The following is a 19,026-nucleotide window of genomic DNA, read 5'->3' on the forward strand; positions in this document are numbered from 1 at the left end:
TATATAACTAACTAGCACCATGATACAAAACGTGGAAATAATGCTACTTAAACAATCTTTGACCTTGCGATCTTCAATACAAGCATCATCTAGTTATAATCGCTCTGATAGAAACAAGTTGCTAGAGGTACCCCAAAAAAAAACAATCCCAAATTTTATGCAGAAGTAGTAAAGAACCTGTAAACACGCTTACAAAAATACATGTAGAACACAGAAAACAATAAAGAAAGAGAGGAGCTAAAAATCTTGTGGAGTACTCTGTCCAAATCTTGCAGCGGCTCAATTACGCAGGGGGCTCAAAGTATACTCTCGCAGAGCTTCCATATACTCTGCGTAATTGCCTTACATGGATAGAAACAAGTCCAAAAGACAGAGACAGAGAGAGAAAAGCATTCAGCTGAAGGTAGAAAAAACAACAAATAGAGATCTCTAGGTAGAAGAAAACTCAATGAATGGAGATCTCCAGATTGTTCAAGGTTTTGTTTCAATCATCAACATAATTACTCAGTACTTCTAATCAAGGTTTTGTTTTGGGAAGTATGTGTTCGGGAAGGTGATGTGTGGATTTGTTGAAAAAACACAATTTCTAGTTCTAAGAACTTGATGCAACAAAATATTTGTTTTCTGCAGGAAATGATCAACATCAGAAACAATCTATACTTGTAAATACTAGCTTAATAAATAAACAAAAAAAAGATGTCTAAGGACATTACACGATCAGTAATTTCTATAGCTCCTTCCCATCCTTTTAACACGCTAATGAACATCAACAAAGTATACTTCTAAATGATAGCTAAATCAATGAACATATAATTATCCAAGTACATTGTTACCAATCCTAAATCAATGTAGAACTCCAGAATGAACTAAACATAGATCAAGAGAGAGATATATGTACCGTGAGGTTGGGTTAGTAATTGGCTGGGGAAACTTTGAAAAGCATTGAGCTTCTTTTCAACAGACTCAGTCTCAGTTACTAAGCTATCGAAATTCCAGTTAGGTTCAGGATCAATATTAATCCCATCAACGTTTCTTGGACAAGGAGGAATCATTCAACGTTTTTTTGTGCGAACCCAAGAAAAATTAAGCAAAATTCAAACAAAATCTCAGTAAAAATCACAAAAACTTTGAGAATAATGAGAAATTCGAAGAACCCATTAAAGAAGAGAGCTTACCAGCCAGCGAATTGAGATCTGATAGGATTGATTCCTGCAGAAGATGAACTCGATTACACAAATTGTTTTTAGGATTTTTCAAGAGTAAAGAGTAAAGAGTAAAGAGAGAAGAGAGAAGAGAGAAGAGAGAAGAGAGTTGCACAAGTCGAAGAAAGTCTTTTTTTTCTTTTGTTTGGGTAGATGGAAGAAGATTTTTTAAACAAATATTATGAAATTTCACCTTCAAAGGTGTGATTTTGTAAGACATATTTTAGAACTAAAAATGTTTTAAAAGTCTCCTAGAATCCCATTCAATAGGTTTTTTAGAAAAATTTATGATTTTTTGAATAACAGTAGATTTGAAGTGAGATTTATAAATGATTGATTGAATAACAACAGATTGTAAATGATTTTTATAAATTTCACATTCAATAACAATGGATTTTAGATGATTTTAAAAAATCACCAATTAAATAACAGGGGATTTAAGAATAACCCAAAATCTTCTAAAATATTAAATTCAATACACCCCCCTTAATCGATTAAATAAAATTGGTGTATTTTCCTTTGAGACAAACTATACTTGCGATTTTCTTCGTTACTAAATGAAGCGATCTAGATAAAATTGCACTATACTATATAGATTGTTGGACTGACGAGTAAGAAAAAAATTACAGAACGAAGGAGGATAAATGAAATGATACAACAATATACATTCATGCTTTATTTTATTTTAAGTAAATCATCCTCTTTGCCTTCTCTTCAACTTGTTTTGTCACTCACTGAATTTGCACTTCTTCTGCTGAGTGCTGACTGCCAAACCAATATCACACAGACTTAAGATTGATCCAAACTCACTTTTTAGCTATATTAATATAACTCTGCAAAACCCTCTATTATCTATACACACATATACATAAGACAGGACAAACAAATGTGCTCCACCGCGACTTACAGGGACATAAAAAACCACAACTCAGTAGCCATCTAGGAATCCTTGCTTGGGTAGTGAGAACTCGAGGCCCTGGATCTAAGGAATGCACAAACAGCCTTGGATGAATGTCTCTTGCTCTCACATAAGGTACATTGCTGTTTTTACCTATCTCTATTTCAAAGCTTTAGCGCTGTATGATGATATCAACCTCCTCTAGAGCACCAAATCAATAAATACGAAATTACTTGAGTACCCCACCGAGAAAGTATTATTAAGAGTGGCAAACTGGTAATGAATATAATTTACTACTTACTTGCTCTGCAAACTCGGGACTTGTCAGATTTACAGACAGGTTTCTCATTAGTAAAAGAACCTGACGTACCAAAGAGAAACATATATAAGCTTTCTCTATTATAGATATAATCAGGAATAAAGTTTTGAACAAAAGGCTCTGAGTAGGAGTAGGCATTGAGTCTGACTAAACGTGTCTCGCTCGTACCGTTTCCATATTTATTGGATCCATCTGCTTTAATCTCTGGAGGTGGCCAGAGATGTTGGGATCGAAGACACTTCCAATGAAGCTGTAAACTTCAGCAAAATCCGGCATCACTGCATTTGAATCCGCCACAAAACAGCTCATCATTGTCAGCGTAAATCTCAAAGATGGTAAACACATAATGTAAACACGACAAGAAAATCTACCTCGATGTGGCTTTTCACAACTTTCTTCACTAGGCTTTGTCAATACTTGTACTTTCCTCCGTGTTGTATCTTCCTTACTGCAAATATTCTTAGGGAGAGCTGTGGCCGAGACTCCTTGTTCCTCTACTATCACAAATTCATTGTCAACACCAGTTCACATATACAACTAACTCAATCGAGAGCTAAAACACACTCATAGATTTAATACCTTGAATGACCGGTTTAGGCAGATTGGTTGTTGTTGGTTCATGATTCCAAGAAGAAGAGGTAGATGCACAAACAGCCTGGTTCCCTAGCAATGACTGTGAATCAGAGGTGTACAAGTAACCAGGTCCAATGACTTGAGACGTAAAAGCAGCAGCAACATTATTTTTAGGAGCCTTTTGAGGATAAGGATGAGTAGCTTTCCTCTTGGGACGAGGAGGTGGAAGGTGTTCATTAGCACCACTCTTCTGTACTTTTAGAAAATATTTCTGAGCATGGCTTCGTATCTGCCCAAATAACACCATTACTCAACAACATCAACACAACAACAACATCAACAGAGTAACAACATAAGTATTAGATTCTTTCTTTAAATTTATTATACCTGTACCACTGTTTTTGATCCAACAAATGCTTCTATTTTCTTCCAATCTCGATCAAATCTGTAATCAAAAAGATATCAAAATCAAATCTTGAAGCTTTCAACGAAAAAAAAAAAAAACACAATCGATTGAGAAATTAAAAAAAAAAAAAATCAAAACTTTATAATGAAACGTACAAATGAAGAGCTTCTAAGAATTTATCGTGTTCTTGCTCTGTCCAGTTCTCTCTGGACTTCTTGATTGTGTACGGCTTCCGAATCTTCGTCGTCGGATCTTCTGAAAACGACACCGTGTTATTATTATTAGTTCGTCCGGTGACCGGAGTCGAACCAAATCCATCGGAGGAGGAGCTCGGTAAACTCATATCGACGGGATCGAAATATGGAAAACCCTTAGGTCTAGGGTTTACAGACACCATAGAGCTTCGACGAAATCGCGATTCGCTTTGCGTTTCAGATTCGCTTTGTGATAAAATAAAAAATTTGGTACAGCTTTTTTGCGTTTCACAAAAGATTTGACTTCTGACAGTTTTTTTTTTTTTTTTTCTGTGGAGAAGAACAACAGAGGGGTAGAAACGTCATTTTAATGTATAATTCATGGTTTTCCATACACGTGTTAGGATCTTGTTGCTCTTGTATGATTTGATTATAACATCATCATCCGTTAAAAAATGTGTTATCAACTTTAAAACAATCTAACGGCTAATAAAAGGTGCCCCTGTGTACTCACGCTTTCTACTTTCCAGTTTCTAGCATCATCCACAATTTGTTCTACTATGCATGCAGCAACGTGTACGTTTTAGTCAATTTTTAAATAGAAAGCTGAAGATTATTTTTATTTTTATTTTTGAAAGCAGGAAACTGAAAATTTTACTTCTTCCAAACAAACTGAGAAAAAAACTATTATCTACTGTTCTGAGAAATTGTATGTGATTTTAGGGTATTAGCCGGATGGATGTTATCAAGGGAGATAATATGTATTCTATTTGCCCTCATGTCCTCGGCTTTTATGTCACATTGTCTTGTTTTTTTAGATCTAACATGCATGGCTTCTCTGGCTTTTGTTTCATTTCTAATTTTGTGCCTTTTTCAGGGAACATTGAGGTCATAGATGAATCTCATGATCAACAAGATACCACAGATCTTGATATAATGCATCTTGTTTGTTATAATCGTCTTGAAGCAAAACACTGAGATGAGATTTGGTGGGGTTTTTAAGCATATCAAACTTTGGTTAAATAAGATAAATCACAGTACCTTCTCTGGACTATACCTATCAAGAAACCAGCAGGACTTCCGGTAAAAGACAATATACACCTTATGCACTGTTAACTTTAGTGTTACGCTAGCTATTATGATATTCCTGATGCATGGAATAACTAAAATTTCAACATTATTTTGTTGATTTGGTTTGATCTTAGTAGCAAATAAATTGATACAAAATTTTCTATAATCTTAGATGGTTGAATTTATAAAAGAAATTTAAGTTTTAAATTGCAATACTATGGAGAATAATCGAGTTTGGATTTTTTTTCCATGTAATGTAATTTTGACACGATGTAATTTTATCACTGTTCTAAGTGAAAAGTCTTGTGATGGTAGTAAAATATATATCTTTTTTGTTTTTGTTTTGTTTTGGTACATTCGGATGGTAGTAAAATTGTGTTGTGTTGATGAAAAAGAAACTAAATCAACTTTAGAACGTTCTTTTTTTTGTTTATTTCCAATAGAACTAGAAGAAGTGAATCAAAATTCAGAAAGGATTAAATCTTCTATTACTCTAGAAAAAGGAAATAAACAAAATAAAATCCTAAAAGGATTAGGAATGGTACAGGATTATATAAACAATGCTAGGCTAGGTTCTCTCTTCAAAAGTCATCATTCATCAACACAACACAATAAAACTCTCTCTCTCATTCGAGATCTCACCACCTTTCTTCAATTCCCTTGTCAATTTGTTCATCTAATCATGGCCACAACAATGAAGAAGATCTTCCTCTTCGTGCTGCTGGTGATAACAACCTTCACGACGGTTCTCTTTGGTTCTTGTTCGGCTACTGTCTACACCGTTGGGGACTCGGCTGGATGGATTGCGAAAGAAGGCTTGTATTACGAATGGGCCAAGGAAAAGGTGTTTTACGTAGGAGACTCTTTGGTCTTCAAATACGATCCCTACGTCAACGACGTTACTCAAGTTTGGGGCGCTTTAGAATTAGAATTCTGCGAGAGTTCTTCTCCTAAAGCCGTCTACAATACAGGACATGATGTGGTAACCTTCACGGAACCCGGAGATCACTACTTCATCAGCTCAAATCAAGCTCAATGCGTACTTGGACAGAGGCTCGACGTCCTTGTTGTTCATGACCCGTCACGTCCTATTCCTCCACCACCACCGAGCAAGATCCTTCCTTCTGGCGAAATCTACAAGGTCGGTGACTCTAACGCATGGAGCGTTCCTGAAGAGAGCGACTACTATAACAAGTGGAGTCAGGATAAACTGTTTCATGTAGGAGATAGTCTACTTTTCTTATACGACAAGGAAGTAAACGACGTCTTAGAGATTACCGGTGACCTTGAATTCATAACCTGCGACCCGACTTCTCGCGTAGCCGTGCACAAGACGGGCCATGATCTCGCTACGCTCACCAAACCAGGAGTTCACTATTTCATTAGCTCAGAGACGGGTCACTGCGCGGCTGGGCTTAAGCTTCGAGTTGTGGTCGGACCATTACCCAAACCCGTTACTTTCACCAATTTTCCCAAGAAGATGGATTTGTCAGCTATGCACCGCCTCACAGAGTGGTTAAACACTTTCATACCCCAGCCCCATCACTAAAGTTTTCGTGTTTATTTGGTTTTTTCTTTTCCTTGTTTCTTCCTTAAGACCCAAGTTTGTTTAGTTCTTGTTTTCCAGTACTACATACTGATGTAACGTTTCAGATTTCTATTCATTATATAATACAATTTCAGTTTAGCTCTTCCAATATTTTGCCTCGAGATAGAGTCAAGAAGATCAAATAAAGTCATTAGCTAATTAGAGTTTCTTTAATTCTCTTGTTATCTTCTTTAATATTTTTTGTTTCCAATGTCGTTTGTAGAGTCGGTTCATTCAAAACAGTATTAAATAAAAAATTCAGATTCCTTAATCATAATTGAAGCCCAGACATGTAAGCATCAATATATAGTTAATCTCCACAATGACTGAGCCACTGAGTTTGTTTGTTTTTATTTTCTTTTTCTCGATATATCTAAAGTTTTCTTTACCCGCTACACACTGAACCAAGTTATTGCGTTTGCCTTTAACAATGATATATATGGAATCGTAAGATTCAAGGTATATATATGCCTTCACAGAATTTAAACCAAAATTATAATGTTACATCCAATATCTTTACAAAAGAAAACATTAAGAAAAGAGTAAACATATACAAGACTGAAATAAATCGTTCGTTTCACCTTAATTGCTAAGAATATATAGTTTACAATATGTCACGTACTTAAGAGAAACCCATTCATGAAGTTTCAAAAGTTGTATATTTTTGCATAAACATATATAGTATACAACATGTTGCATAAACATAAGTAATAGTAAAGACAAAAAGCAATAACAACATGTTGATTATTGATTCTGGAGTGAAATCATGGTGAGGACATTCTTTTTTTTTAGTCTTTGAACCTTTCCCAAGTCTCATGAAATGACTCAGTAGCACTCTGCTGAAAGCTTGAAATCTTGTTCCTGAGAAGAGTATTCCTCGCGCCTGGGTGAAATACTACAGCAAGAAACAGTGCCGGTCCGACATTTATTAGTGCCCTATGCCGAACTAAAAAACATGCCCTTTTATATATTACCAAAAAATTATAACTAACAGTATATAAGACTTTATGTTTAGTGTTTTGAAAATTTATTAACACAAACCAAAATCAAAACATTAGTTTTGATGAAAAGATTTATCTAATAGTTTAACAAAGCAAACTATTAACCTCAAAATGAAAAAAATCAAAACTAGCACTTATATTAAAGTCCACATTTTTGTAAAAATCTTTAGATATATATAAAAACTCTATAATAATTTTACAAAAAATGCAGTCTTATACTCATCCCATGTTCGAACATTATCTCCCTTCAATGACTTAAACCAGCGATGAGCTTTATCATTGAGAGAAAATGAGAATAAACTGCATTTGACAGCATCATCAAGCACCTCATTAATTCTCGTTGTACCACATATAACCTCAAAGTATTCCAAATGGTAAACCGGGTTCTCCGACGGCAGACCATGAAACTGATTTTGCTTCACAAGAGCTAACAGTGCCGGTTTGATCTCAAAATCACTTTTGGCGATTGGAGGATGTTGGACACATCCGCGGTACATCTCAGCTTTGGGAGCATCATGTTCTCTTAAAGTCTGTCAAACATTTGTAGGTCTTTGATTAAGAGCAGCTAAACGGGAAGCTTCTCGGCGAGCAGTCTCACGGCGCGCAGCTTCTCTTTGTACAACTGCACAGGAAGCCTCTCCACCACCAGGAGAATTAATGTTTCCAGTGGGAGGATTATCCTCAAACTCTCCATGATGTTCATCATCCACTTTATCGTCGCGGCGTTACGACCAGCTAAACCATCAGCCATCGCAACTAGTGTTTTCTTCGTCTTATTTTTTCTCTTAAACTTTCCCACGCCCTCCTGATACTTCTCAAGGTTTGAAGAGCATGTATTGCGGGTCATATACCTTAAAACACCAAAAAGAGAGAACAAAGCTTTAGTTAGCAACTGTAAATTTTAAAAGTACTCTACACTATAAACTAATCATAAATCTCTGGGTAACACAATTGGTCCCTGGGTAACACAATCATAAACTTGATTGCTCGAGTAATTATCCGATAAACTTAACCGTGAGACAGTATATGCGAGATCGAATCCACAAGGACCTATGGTACACTAAAAATTTGTGAGACTTGTGAATAGCTAAAGCGAGGTAATGTTTGTTTATTTGGCTTCAGAAATTGTAAATAAATAAAACGATTTAACGTATGGGATTAAAACATTGGGCCATTGGGTATTTCAAAGATCAATGACAAATGAGAAAACGAAATATGGAATTCAACAATTAATAACTGTTCTAGAACATGAACACAATAATAGAATAATCCTCTTTCAATGCATTATAAACTAAATTTGACTATTAGTTTGCTAAACTTAAATTTGCAACCTCCTAGCCAAATTCACATTACAATCAAGTTCATTAAGCTCACAATAATGCGCCCAAACATCAACTTTCACATGCTAGAAATACATTGCTCAATTCATATTAGTTCATGCATTCTATCGAACACTTTCGATGCATAGAAAAATCTAAAATCTAGAGCAAGGTGATCAGTCTTATTCTAGCATTAAGAGCATATGAATCAAAGAACCTAAAGATTGAGAATTCCAAATAACAATCAAAACATCAACGCATTGAATCCCCTAATTAAAACCCTAAACCCCAATAAAGAGACTTCTCACACATATTGAATTGAACAAAACAAAGAAATGAAGAAGACATAATAGATTAATGAAATAAACAAGAAAAGAGTTTAGAAAACTCTTCCAAATTGTCAAAGAGGATGGATCGCTAGAATCTCAAAATATGTCTCACAAAAGGTCTCAAGTGCAGCCAAAATCTTAGAAAAAATAGAATCGTTTTTTTCTAAAACCTAAAACTTCTATTTATATCCTAAAAATTGCTAGGAACTAATGTTGTAAATATGAGGAACTTTGGGGCAGCTTTTGAGTCCTCAGAAATTGAAAAAATCATTAAAAAAATTCTGCCTTTCTGGAACCAAACATCGGGCACTACTCAGCAATATCGGCTGATGTGAAAAACCATCTCTTCTATTTGAAAACTTTCTGAAAAAAATATCAGAATATCTCAGGAATATTGACCGTTGTAGAAAACCAGCTCTTTTGTTTAAAAACTTTCTGGAAACAAATATTAGGCTATCTCAGGAATATCGACCAATGTAGAAAATCAGTTCTTGTGCTTTAGCCTCAACACCCAAAATGTCTCCAAAAATGTTTCAAAACTCTCTATTAAACTCCAAAGCATCCCAAATTGCATATGACCCTACAAAGACCCAAAAAGAACCTAAAAGCAAAAAACACACATATATCATGGTTAAAAACCATAAAAAGCATGATATATCATTAAGTTTGGCGTCACTAGTTCAAATTTTTTACAAGTAATGTAATTTTAACATGATGGATGTTTTTTTGATTCTATAAAGATTGGGGACAAAATAGAGAAAAAAAAAATATGGGATCCTAATAGATAATTAATAGGAAATATATGTTAAGATGACCATCTCTTGCTAATCATGAGAAAAAAGGTAACCTTAATTGAGATTATTGCATATTTGGTGTCAAGTTTCATGGGATTACATCAGTTAAATTGCGGAATGTTAGTCACTTGAGGAGCCTCTTCATCACAAAGTCACTTGGATGATATCCAAGTTTTTGTCCTTCGACCCAAGAGAGTTTGTCACTGGAAACCGGAATTGGTAACTATTGATTCCAGTTTATATTAGAAATCAAAAACAAAAAAAAAGAAATACACAGACTTAATATCTTATTATATAAAGTTAGGTTTTAAAAGTTAGTCATTAACAGGATTTTGACACGTGTCAAGTTATTAATTTAAGATTTTGATATATGTAAAAGTTAATATTTAATAGGAGATATTTGAGATAATGACAAAAAAACAAAAAAAAAAATGTTTTCTAGAATATTAATAATGTAAAAATATAATTATAAAAAAAAAATAAAAAAAAAATTAAACAGTTTTTAAAAAAATACATTATAAGAAGATTATATATTTCATAAAATTCGAAATTATAACATTATTTACTTATTTTTAATTTTAAGGTATTAATTCAACAAAAATAAAATAAAAAAGGGATTAAAGAAAATATACAGTTAATTATTAATTCTAGAAAATGTAAATACTCACTTCTATATAAACATATATCTTCTCACATTTTCATCTAACAAAATAATTTATTCAAAAAAATTGCTTTAAACTTTGTTTAATTGGTAAAAAAGTTTTAATGGGAAAGTAAATTTTCTTTATTTTTTTTTAAACCAAAATTTTCTCTTGCTTTCTCCTTTTTCCAGTTTGGAATAGGTTATATTAAAATGTTAACCCAAGAAAAAATGTAAGATTAATATATCCGTCTCTTTTTCTAATACTGTATTTTAAATTTTATTGTAGTATTTTTAGATTGTTTTGTTTAATTTATATTCTCATCTTTTATTTGAGATTCATATATTACCGTGCTTTTAATTTTTTATTATTTCTTTAATTATGTCAAATTAATTTACTTCTAATTTTTTAACCTTGATTGGTTGGTCATAGATATTTTTTTATGCAAACATAATTGTTACCATTCATTCAATCCCAAAGGGAGATAAAGAGTAGAACCCTATCAACCTAATGGTTGGATAAAATAGGCTAATCAAACTTAAGCTTACAACAAATATAGATAGATAGATTGAAAAAACATAAACCGTTTTTGAAAGGTCCATAGGAGCTCAGAGACAGAGGCTACATCATCATGTGTCAAAGACACTTTCACTTATACATTGGCAAATATAACATTAGTTACTATCAAAAGATTTTGTGACGTTGGAAAAATGCTTTTAGTTTCATTGGTTGTCGGAGCATGCCACTTTGAGATAGCTAAAAGACGTGAAAATGTTCTCTTCACACATGAGTAGGACAGAGACAAGGTTCTCTCCATGGTGGAGGAGGTTGGACGCATGCAAGGTTATCTCCCCAAGGGAGGAAGGCGGAGCCAAGGTTCTCTTCATGGTGGAGGAGGTTGAACGCAAGGTTCTCTCCATAAGAAAGGAGGGCAGACCCGAAGTTCTCTCTATGGTTAGTCATACACTATTATTGTGATCATACATCATTGATTAGTATACTATGTAATATATTTTTAATTCGAGAAGTTTCTTGAACCAACAATTTTAGTGATTCAAGAAAATATGCAAAAGTGAAAATAAATAGACGTATAATAGTTCGCTTAATGTGTTTATATAAATATTTTCCTAGGTAGTGGTAAAAAATATATTTGTAACATACAATATACTTAGATGTAAAAAAATACACCTAATGTTGGATAAAATAGGATAACCAAACAAAAGCTTAAAACAGACATAGATATATAGATTGGAAAACCATAAACCATTTTTGATAGGTCCATAGGAGCTCGGAGATAGAGGCTACATCATGATGTGTCAAACACACTTCCACGAATACATTGGGAAATTTAACATTAGTTACTATCAAAAGATTTTGTGAAATTGGAAAAGGGCTTTTAGTTTCATTGGTTCCTGGAGCATACCACTTTGAGATAGGTAAAAGACGTAAACATGTTCTCTCTAGGAAAGTCGGTATTTTCATACCCCAGCTAAGAGGGTATGTTGAATTCCTACCTCAGCTTTAACAATGAGCAAATTCATACATTAACTTAAATAAAATTCAAATTGACTACTCCAACTTGTAAAACGGTGTTGAATCATACACAAGCTGTAACGGTGTTAAGAAACCGTTAACGGTTGCTTACGTGGAAGCCACGTAAGAAACGACGTCGTTTTGAGAAACAAAAGAAACAACTTCTGCTTCTCAAAACGACGTCGTTTAATACTTCTTCTTCCCCTTTTCTTCTTTCCCGAATCGAGTTACTTTGCTCAATCTCCACAGACCCGTAATATAATACCATAAGAGCAATCAGATCTAAACACTTTGAAGGAGAAAAGAGTGACCGAGAAGCTGCGATGTCGTCCACCTCTCACTCGATTCTTTATGTAGACAACAATCAACAAAACTCCTAAACTCGTCGGAACATCCTTCTGGCGCACGCGGCGGCTCTCCGAAGCACACGGCGCACATCAGCGTCGCCCAATCAGGTCTCTATCCCCGAGGAAGTAACGGAAAATGTCCGACGAATAGCTCGAGCATCATCAGTCCAAAACTCCAGATATCGCATGCGTATACATCTGAGTTTTCTCCGGAGACGGAATCGAATCTCTCCGGACTCATGTAAGCGCACGTGCCGACGAACGAATCCCAGTGATTTTGTGTCAGACTTTGTATATGATCCCGCCGTTTCCACTTCCGGGGACGGTCGATGCGACGGCGGCAGCGGTGGAGGAGGGAAAGGAGAAACAGAGGAGGCGATCTGAGAGACGTGGAAGAGGTAGATAGAGGTTGATCTGACGGTGTTCACGAACAAGAGCCATTGAAGTAATTAAAAGTGATAATGATGATTTGAGAATTTTGAAGAAGAAGAGTGATGGTAACTGCAGCTTTTATTTGGAGATTGAACAAAGTAACTCGATTCGGGAAAGAAGAAAAGGGGAAGAAGAAGTATTAAACGATGTCGTTTTGAGAAACAGAAGTTGTTTCTTTTGTTTCTCAAAATGACGTTATTTATTATGTGGTTTCCACGTAAGCAACCGTTAACGGTCTCTTAACACTGTTATGGCTTGTATATGATTCAACACTGTTTTACAAGTTGGAGTAGTGAATTTGAATTTTATTTAAGTTAATATATGAATTTGCTCATTGTTAAAGTTGAGGTAGGAATTCAACATACCCTTTTAGCTGGGGTATGAAAATACTGATTTTCCGTTCTCTCCACACATGAGGAGGGCAGAGCCAAGGTTCTCTCGATGGTAGAGAAATTCGGACGTATGCTAGGTTATCTCTCCAAGGGAGGAAGGCGGAGCCAAGGTTCTCTTCATGGTGGAGGAGGTCGGAGACAAAGTTCTCTCCATAAGGCAGGGGGACGGAGCCAATGTTCTCTCCATGATTGGTAATACACTATTGTGATGATACATCATTGATTAGTATATTATGTAATATATTTTTAATTAGAAAAATTTCTTGAACCAATAATTTTAGTGATTAATGACACTATGCAAAAGTGAAAATAAATAGACATATGATAATTGGCTTAAATTATGCCGCTTAATGTGTTTATATAGATATTTTCCTAGGTGATGGTAAAAAATATATTTATAACATACATTATACTTAGGTGTAAAGAGATACACTTCAAATGGTAACATACATCAAAATTTTGTAAATTGATATAAATCAATGTATGTATAAATAACTTACAACAAATTTTAATATATTTTTGTTCAATTTAATTTTATTTACAAAGTTTTAAAACTCGCACATCGTGCGGGTCCTTATCTAGTATATAAAAAAGCATAACATTTGATTAAAAGAATTAAAAAGTTCATTCAAGCACAATGGTTTATCAATAATGCACCAAAAGATAAAAACTTACATCAAGTTCAAGCTGCGGGTTTTGAATAAAATTAGCTGGAATCATGTAGAGAAAACATGTATATATAGATGATCCATCATTATTATTTTCAATGAAAAGTCTTGTGATGGTAGTAAAATACATATCTTTTTGTTTTGTTTTGTTTTGGTACATTCGGATTGGCTTGGTGCAAAACCTGATGTCCACCATGGCTTTGCGGATTTCATGCCTATGGGGAAACTTGGTGAACTTTGTTACTTGGTGAAGGATAAGCTCTATGTGAGAGTTGAATTTTATAGTAATTTTATACCACTTATTACTGTTAGCTAATTTAGCTTCTTGGATTTTAAAAGGAACTTCTTTTACGAGCCTTATTGTGAGCTAAAAAAGTAGTATGTAATGCAAAATTGACTTGTGATGGTGGGACAATATTGTCAATTTGTAATATGACTGTGCATCTTAGCCAAAAGTCACGTAAATAAATTTAAGAACATGAAATTGTCGTCACATCTCTTATTTCCATGTGAAGCATTAGAGAATTTAAAGGAAAAAAGAGCTTTATTTTTGGATATGTAAAAATAAAAAAGAAATTGTGTTGTGTTGATGAAAAAAGAAACTAAATCAACTTTAGAACGTTCTTTTTTTTTTGTTTATTTCCAATAGAACTAGAAGAGGTGAATGAAAAGTCAGAAAGGATTAAATCTTCTACTACTCTAGAAAAAGAAAATAAACAAAATAAAATCCTAAAAGGATTAGGAATGGTGCAGCGTTATATAAACAATGCTAGGTTAGGTTCTCTCTTCAAACTCATCATTCATCAACACAACACAACAAAACTCTCTCTCTCATTCGAGATCTCACCACCTTTCTTCAATTCCCTTGTCAATTTGTTCATCTAATCATGGCCACAACAATGAAGAAGATCTTCCTCTTCGTGCTGCTGGTGATAACAACCTTCACGACGGTTCTCTTTGGTTCTTGTTCGGCTACTGTCTACACCGTTGGGGACTCGGCTGGATGGATTGCGAAAGAAGGCTTGTACTACGAATGGGCCAAGGAAAAGGTGTTTTACGTAGGAGACTCTTTGGTCTTCAAATACGATCCCTACGTGAACGACGTTACTCAAGTTTGGGGCGCTTTAGAATTAGAATTCTGCGAGAGTTCTTCTCCTAAAGCCGTCTACAATACAGGACATGATGTGGTAACCTTCACGGAACCCGGAGATCACTACTTCATCAGCTCAAATCAAGCTCAATGCGTACTTGGACAGAGGCTCGACGTCCTTGTTGTTCATGACCCGTCACGTCCTATTCCTCCACCACCACCGAGCAAGATCCTTCCTTCTGGCGAAATCTACAAGGTCGGTGACTCTAACGCATGGAGCGTTCCTGAAGAGAGCGACTACTATAACAAGTGGAGTCAGGATAAACTGTTTCATGTAGGAGATAGTCTACTTTTCTTATACGACAGCGAAGTAAACGACGTCTTAGAGATTACCGGTGACCTTGAATTCATAACCTGCGACCCGACTTCTCGCGTAGCCGTGCACAAGACGGGCCATGATCTCGTTACGCTCACCAAACCAGGAGTTCACTATTTCATTAGCTCAGAGACGGGTCACTGCGCGGCTGGGCTTAAGCTTCGAGTTGTGGTCGGACCATTACCCAAACCCGTTACTTTCACCAATTTTCCCAAGAAGATGGATTTGTCAGCTATGCACCGCCTCACAGAGTGGTTAAACACTTTCATACCCCAGCCCCATCACTAAAGTTTTCGTGTTTATTTGGTTTTTTCTTTTCCTTGTTTCTTCCTTAAGACCCAAGTTTGTTTAGTTCTTGTTTTCCAGTACTACATACTGATGTAACGTTTCAGATTTCTATTCATTATATAATACAATTTCAGTTTAGCTCTTCCAATATTTTGTCTCGAGATAGAGTCAAGAAGATCAAATAAAGTCAACCCCATCACTAAGCATCCGCTTTCTATTCATTAGCTAATTAGAGTTTCTTATCTTTATAAAGATAAGATTTTATCCTTATAAAAAAGAAAGACACTTCTCTTATAAATTACAACGCTTAAGGTCCCCAAGTGTTTTATTAGCCACAACAAAAAGTTACATTAGAAACCAATGAAAGAGTAATTTAATTGTACATGATTTATGCAAAGCATATCCGAGATGCTAAGTTTCTTAAACAGATGTCTGACAAATTAGCGATTAGGTCTTCCAAAATAGTGTTCAATCTGCAGACAACCTTGAGAGGACGAGCCACTTGTTTTAGTTCCAAGCTTGAATCTCTTACCACTTCCTGAGCTTGCATTGGCGCTCTATACAATGCAACAGAGAGGTCAACAACACATTAGGCAAGGTATTGCTTATAGAGTTATAGTGCTGAGATGGCAATAAGAATAAGGGAGATAACATAACTCAAAATTTTAAAATCCGGATTTTGTTATGAATGAAGTAACATACTGAAAGAAGAATGCATAACTCACAGAAATTTGGGGTTTAGATCTCAGCACTTTGATTCTCCCACCTTTACCATCGGGTCCAATAGCGATCAGATCATCTTTGCTTGGAACTGAAGGCCCTAGTGATGGAGTTGCTTCGTTTCTCTCTCCATGTTTGCTCCATCTACTAAGGTTTCGATTTGTTCCACTTGACAACCAACTGTTTCCAACACCTGCATTTAGTTTTTCACAATCTTCAAATCTACTGTAATCAAGAACTTGAAATGATGATGTCGACAAAAAAAAAAAGTACCATTGCTGCCAGGTGAGACTGCTGATGTCGAGTCATTTCTGATGTTGAACTTTATATCCCTTACCATGGGATTATCACATTTCTCTTCAACATTAGTATCTGAATGTCTGACGCCAGAACTGGTGGTTTCAGGAACATCATCATCTACATCGATAACAGAGTCCGTTCTTCTAGTACTGAAGGAGCCTTCTCTTCCGCTTAAGCACGATCCATGATTGGTGAAGCCATCCTTTTTCTCAAATTTACTTAATGGTGGTGTAGAGATGTTCTCAACAATGTTGTCAGATGGAAGCATTCTGAAAGAAGCCAAGCTCTCAGTTGGAGGCTCGTAAACTTCTCTCTCACTGCAATTCTTTGAAGTTTTGATAGTCCTAAGAGCTCTGTTGTCTCTCTCTTCAGTTATCAACTCAAGTTCCCTCATTCGCTTCTGCTCATAGAATAAAGATAATAACTAATAAGAGCCAGATATAGAAGAACCAAACAAGATCGAGTGCAAAAGACACACCTTTAATATATCTATCTTTTCCAGAGCTTTTTCTAGTTTCTCAGAAGATCGAGCTTCGCCTCTGCCCAGCTGACTGCACTTTGCTAACAGTTCCTTATAACTCCTGTCAAAGGATAGATATAGAATAATGTTTTGAATTAGAGACTTCACAAATGATGAATAGGTAAGAACCGCAATGTACAGTCCCCGTTTCCACAACTTCTTGACCATATCTACTTGCTTATGATATTTCGTAATTTCAAAGATTAACAAGCTGCTGTAAGATACTAGTAACCAAACAAAGTACTCTACTCTGCAGGAATAAACGGATGAGTTAAGGTAAATCACCATCTTCCTAGGTTACTGAAGGTCATATGCTTTTTAAAACTGCTGCAGACAGGACTAATGGTAAACAATTCACAAAGTAAATGACCAAAAATGAGACCATGGAAGCAGTGACAAAAATACCTATTTCTGATAACCAAGGACTTGACTAGAGTGTCAATAGTATCTTTTGACTTAGCGTTATTCCCCAACATGGCTAGCTTCAGGACATCATCTTCCTCCAAGCTTAGATCAGAAACCCTGGACGCAAAACAAGAAGAGAGACTCAGAAAGATTTAACCAAAAGATTGAATGATGATTATATCAGAATCTGAAAACATTAGAAAAGAGTAAAAGAAAAATATCAAAGATTCTTCTTCGCACAGTTTAAGCGCTGCGAGCTCCTTGGCAAGAGCCATAGTTCTCTCATGTAGCTTAGCACACTGTGAAGTAAGCTGGATACATTCCTGTAAACAAACAAAATAATAAGTGACTCAACACCAAATGCTACTGTGGAGGATAAGTAGAAACAAAAGCATATTAAAATCAAAGGATGTTGAGTATAATGAAAAACCTCAGACTTCAACTTAAGCAAGTGCTGAGTCGTTGATATTTCTTGCAGAGACTCCCACCTTTTCACTTTATCCTCTTTCAATTGCTCATTGCATTGCTGCAACTGAGAGAAGCCAAAAAACAAAAACAAACACCAAAATTTACACACAATCTTCTTCTTAAGGATACTACTAATCAACAAAAGAATTAACACAAATCAATGACCTTATCGGAGAGCTCAGCATTCTCCTTTTTCTGATTATCAAGAGAAGAAGAAAGATTATGAATCTTCCCTTGGAGACGCTTCACTTCAACTCTCAGTAAAACCGGATCTTCCTCGATTTCAACAGTCTTTTTAGAAGAGGCAATCGAATCGATTTGGTCCCCAGAAGACTGAAAATAAAGCCGACACGGATCTTTTAGAGAACACTTCTGTTTACAGATCGGACAATTTCTCTTGTTCGTATTCGGGCAGTACTCGAACCATTGCTGCAAACTAGGGTTTTCCCCCGAACAAAATCGATTTAGCAACAGAATAAACCTAAGAAAAATAAAATTAAAAAAAAAAAAAAAAACGTAGTATTTACTAACCAGAGTTCGTGAAAGACGTGGCCACAAGCGGAGATCGATTGGAGATTCTCAACCACCGGTTTGAGATCTTCGTAACAGATTGAACAAATAGCATTCCCCGCCGTGTTTTCTTCGGTTATGGACATCTCTTCCGCCAATCCGCCGCGACTGTAGTCAGTTCTGACACCTTCCTCCTCATCCAGTCACCATTTTTATCTCGAGAATATCAAAAAGGAGGAAAAAAAAAACATGGCGCGGGGAACAAAGTTGAAATTTTCTGAGGAACCGCGAAAAAAATGCTGGGGGAAAGAAACGCACGAGCGAGTCACGTGGTGACAATCAAAAGTGGCCTTTGTTTAGGCCCAAATTCTTTTAAAACCAAAAATGACACATTAAGCCCAATTACAATTATAGATCAGTGGAGTACACAATTTATTAATAATTCCCAATAACTGGGGTTTACCGACTTAACCTGTATCACTTGTGCAAGTTGTCCGAAGAATCAAAGTTACTACAACAACAACAAAAAAAAAAAAAAAAAAAAATCTCTTAACTTTATTTTGGAGATAAATCATTAATTAAAATTTGCATCAGTCAAACAAAATGTTTAAATTAATGTTGACTGTACTCGGTTTTAGTAAT

The 19,026-nt window shown here is 35.4% G+C and overlaps 4 protein-coding genes, 1 long non-coding RNA gene and 1 other non-coding gene across 9 annotated transcripts; 3 read left to right on the forward strand and 3 right to left on the reverse strand.

Annotated features, from left to right (window-relative positions):
• Nucleotides 1-36: 36 nt before the first annotated feature.
• On the reverse strand, nt 37-1,415 carry LOC109127169 (uncharacterized). Its single transcript, XR_002033895.2, has 3 exons — nt 1,176-1,415; nt 899-1,032; nt 37-341 (listed from the first exon to the last, which is right to left on the reverse strand). It is a non-coding gene; the product is annotated as an uncharacterized LOC109127169 (long non-coding RNA).
• A 355-nt stretch (nt 1,416-1,770) lies between these two features.
• LOC104712378 (protein REVEILLE 5) lies at nt 1,771-3,933 on the reverse strand. 4 transcript variants are annotated; one of them, XR_015585704.1, is made up of 8 exons: nt 3,554-3,933; nt 3,380-3,437; nt 2,999-3,281; nt 2,791-2,913; nt 2,588-2,697; nt 2,402-2,461; nt 2,110-2,301; nt 1,771-1,967 (listed from the first exon to the last, which is right to left on the reverse strand). XR_015585704.1 is itself a non-coding variant. In XM_010429287.3 (7 exons), exons 1-7 carry the CDS (start codon nt 3,793-3,795, stop codon nt 2,260-2,262), a joined length of 918 nt encoding a protein of 305 aa, XP_010427589.1. In that variant the 5' UTR covers nt 3,796-3,930; the 3' UTR covers nt 1,771-2,259. The 4 variants fall into 4 exon arrangements, 2 of the variants coding, with proteins under 2 accessions (XP_010427589.1, XP_010427577.1); XR_755512.2 differs by having other exon boundaries at nt 2,791-2,916; nt 3,554-3,902; XM_010429287.3 differs by having other exon boundaries at nt 1,771-2,301; nt 3,554-3,930.
• A 1,412-nt stretch (nt 3,934-5,345) lies between these two features.
• LOC104746846 (blue copper protein-like) lies at nt 5,346-6,244 on the forward strand. Its single transcript, XM_010468384.2, has one exon. It carries the CDS (start codon nt 5,346-5,348, stop codon nt 6,210-6,212), a length of 867 nt encoding a protein of 288 aa, XP_010466686.2. The 3' UTR covers nt 6,213-6,244.
• A 768-nt stretch (nt 6,245-7,012) lies between these two features.
• On the forward strand, nt 7,013-7,120 carry LOC147948051 (small nucleolar RNA R71). Its single transcript, XR_015586188.1, has one exon. It is a non-coding gene; the product is annotated as a small nucleolar RNA R71 (small nucleolar RNA).
• A 7,410-nt stretch (nt 7,121-14,530) lies between these two features.
• Nucleotides 14,531-15,461, forward strand: LOC104712397 (blue copper protein-like). The gene has a single exon (XM_010429297.2). The coding sequence runs from the start codon at nt 14,595-14,597 to the stop codon at nt 15,459-15,461; it is 867 nt and encodes a 288-aa protein (XP_010427599.2). The 5' UTR covers nt 14,531-14,594.
• Nucleotides 15,462-15,728: 267 nt separating this feature from the next.
• On the reverse strand, nt 15,729-18,684 carry LOC104712407 (uncharacterized). Its single transcript, XM_010429309.3, has 9 exons — nt 18,406-18,684; nt 18,040-18,310; nt 17,837-17,938; nt 17,647-17,729; nt 17,407-17,523; nt 16,960-17,062; nt 16,455-16,881; nt 16,187-16,374; nt 15,729-16,018 (listed from the first exon to the last, which is right to left on the reverse strand). The coding sequence occupies exons 1-9, from the start codon at nt 18,528-18,530 to the stop codon at nt 15,902-15,904; spliced, it is 1,533 nt and encodes a 510-aa protein (XP_010427611.2). The 5' UTR covers nt 18,531-18,684; the 3' UTR covers nt 15,729-15,901.
• Nucleotides 18,685-19,026: the final 342 nt, after the last annotated feature.

Source organism: Camelina sativa, chromosome 2 (assembly GCF_030686135.1).
Source record: "Camelina sativa cultivar CO46 ecotype springtype chromosome 2, ASM3068613v1".
Taxonomy (NCBI): domain Eukaryota; kingdom Viridiplantae; phylum Streptophyta; class Magnoliopsida; order Brassicales; family Brassicaceae; genus Camelina; species Camelina sativa.

What these genes read in the sequence shown, in the direction of transcription:
- LOC104746846 (XM_010468384.2), top strand. Translation starts at nt 5,346, where the DNA reads ATGGCCACAACAATGAAGAAGATCTTCCTCTTCGTGCTGCTGGTGATA.
- LOC104712378 (XM_010429275.2), bottom strand. Translation starts at nt 3,795, where the DNA reads ATGGTGTCTGTAAACCCTAGACCTAAGGGTTTTCCATATTTCGATCCC. An exon ending in GCCTAAACCGGTCATTCAAG is followed by an intron (nt 2,917 to 2,998) that starts GTATTAAATCTA and finishes AATTTGTGATAG; the next exon opens with TAGAGGAACAAGGAGTCTCG. An exon ending in ATCCAATAAATATGGAAACG is followed by an intron (nt 2,462 to 2,587) that starts GTACGAGCGAGA and finishes TTGGTACGTCAG; the next exon opens with GTTCTTTTACTAATGAGAAA.
- LOC104712407 (XM_010429309.3), bottom strand. Translation starts at nt 18,530, where the DNA reads ATGTCCATAACCGAAGAAAACACGGCGGGGAATGCTATTTGTTCAATC. An exon ending in GAGCTCGCAGCGCTTAAACT is followed by an intron (nt 17,524 to 17,646) that starts GTGCGAAGAAGA and finishes TTTTGCGTCCAG; the next exon opens with GGTTTCTGATCTAAGCTTGG. An exon ending in AAAAGATAGATATATTAAAG is followed by an intron (nt 16,882 to 16,959) that starts GTGTGTCTTTTG and finishes TTCTATGAGCAG; the next exon opens with AAGCGAATGAGGGAACTTGA.
- LOC104712397 (XM_010429297.2), top strand. Translation starts at nt 14,595, where the DNA reads ATGGCCACAACAATGAAGAAGATCTTCCTCTTCGTGCTGCTGGTGATA.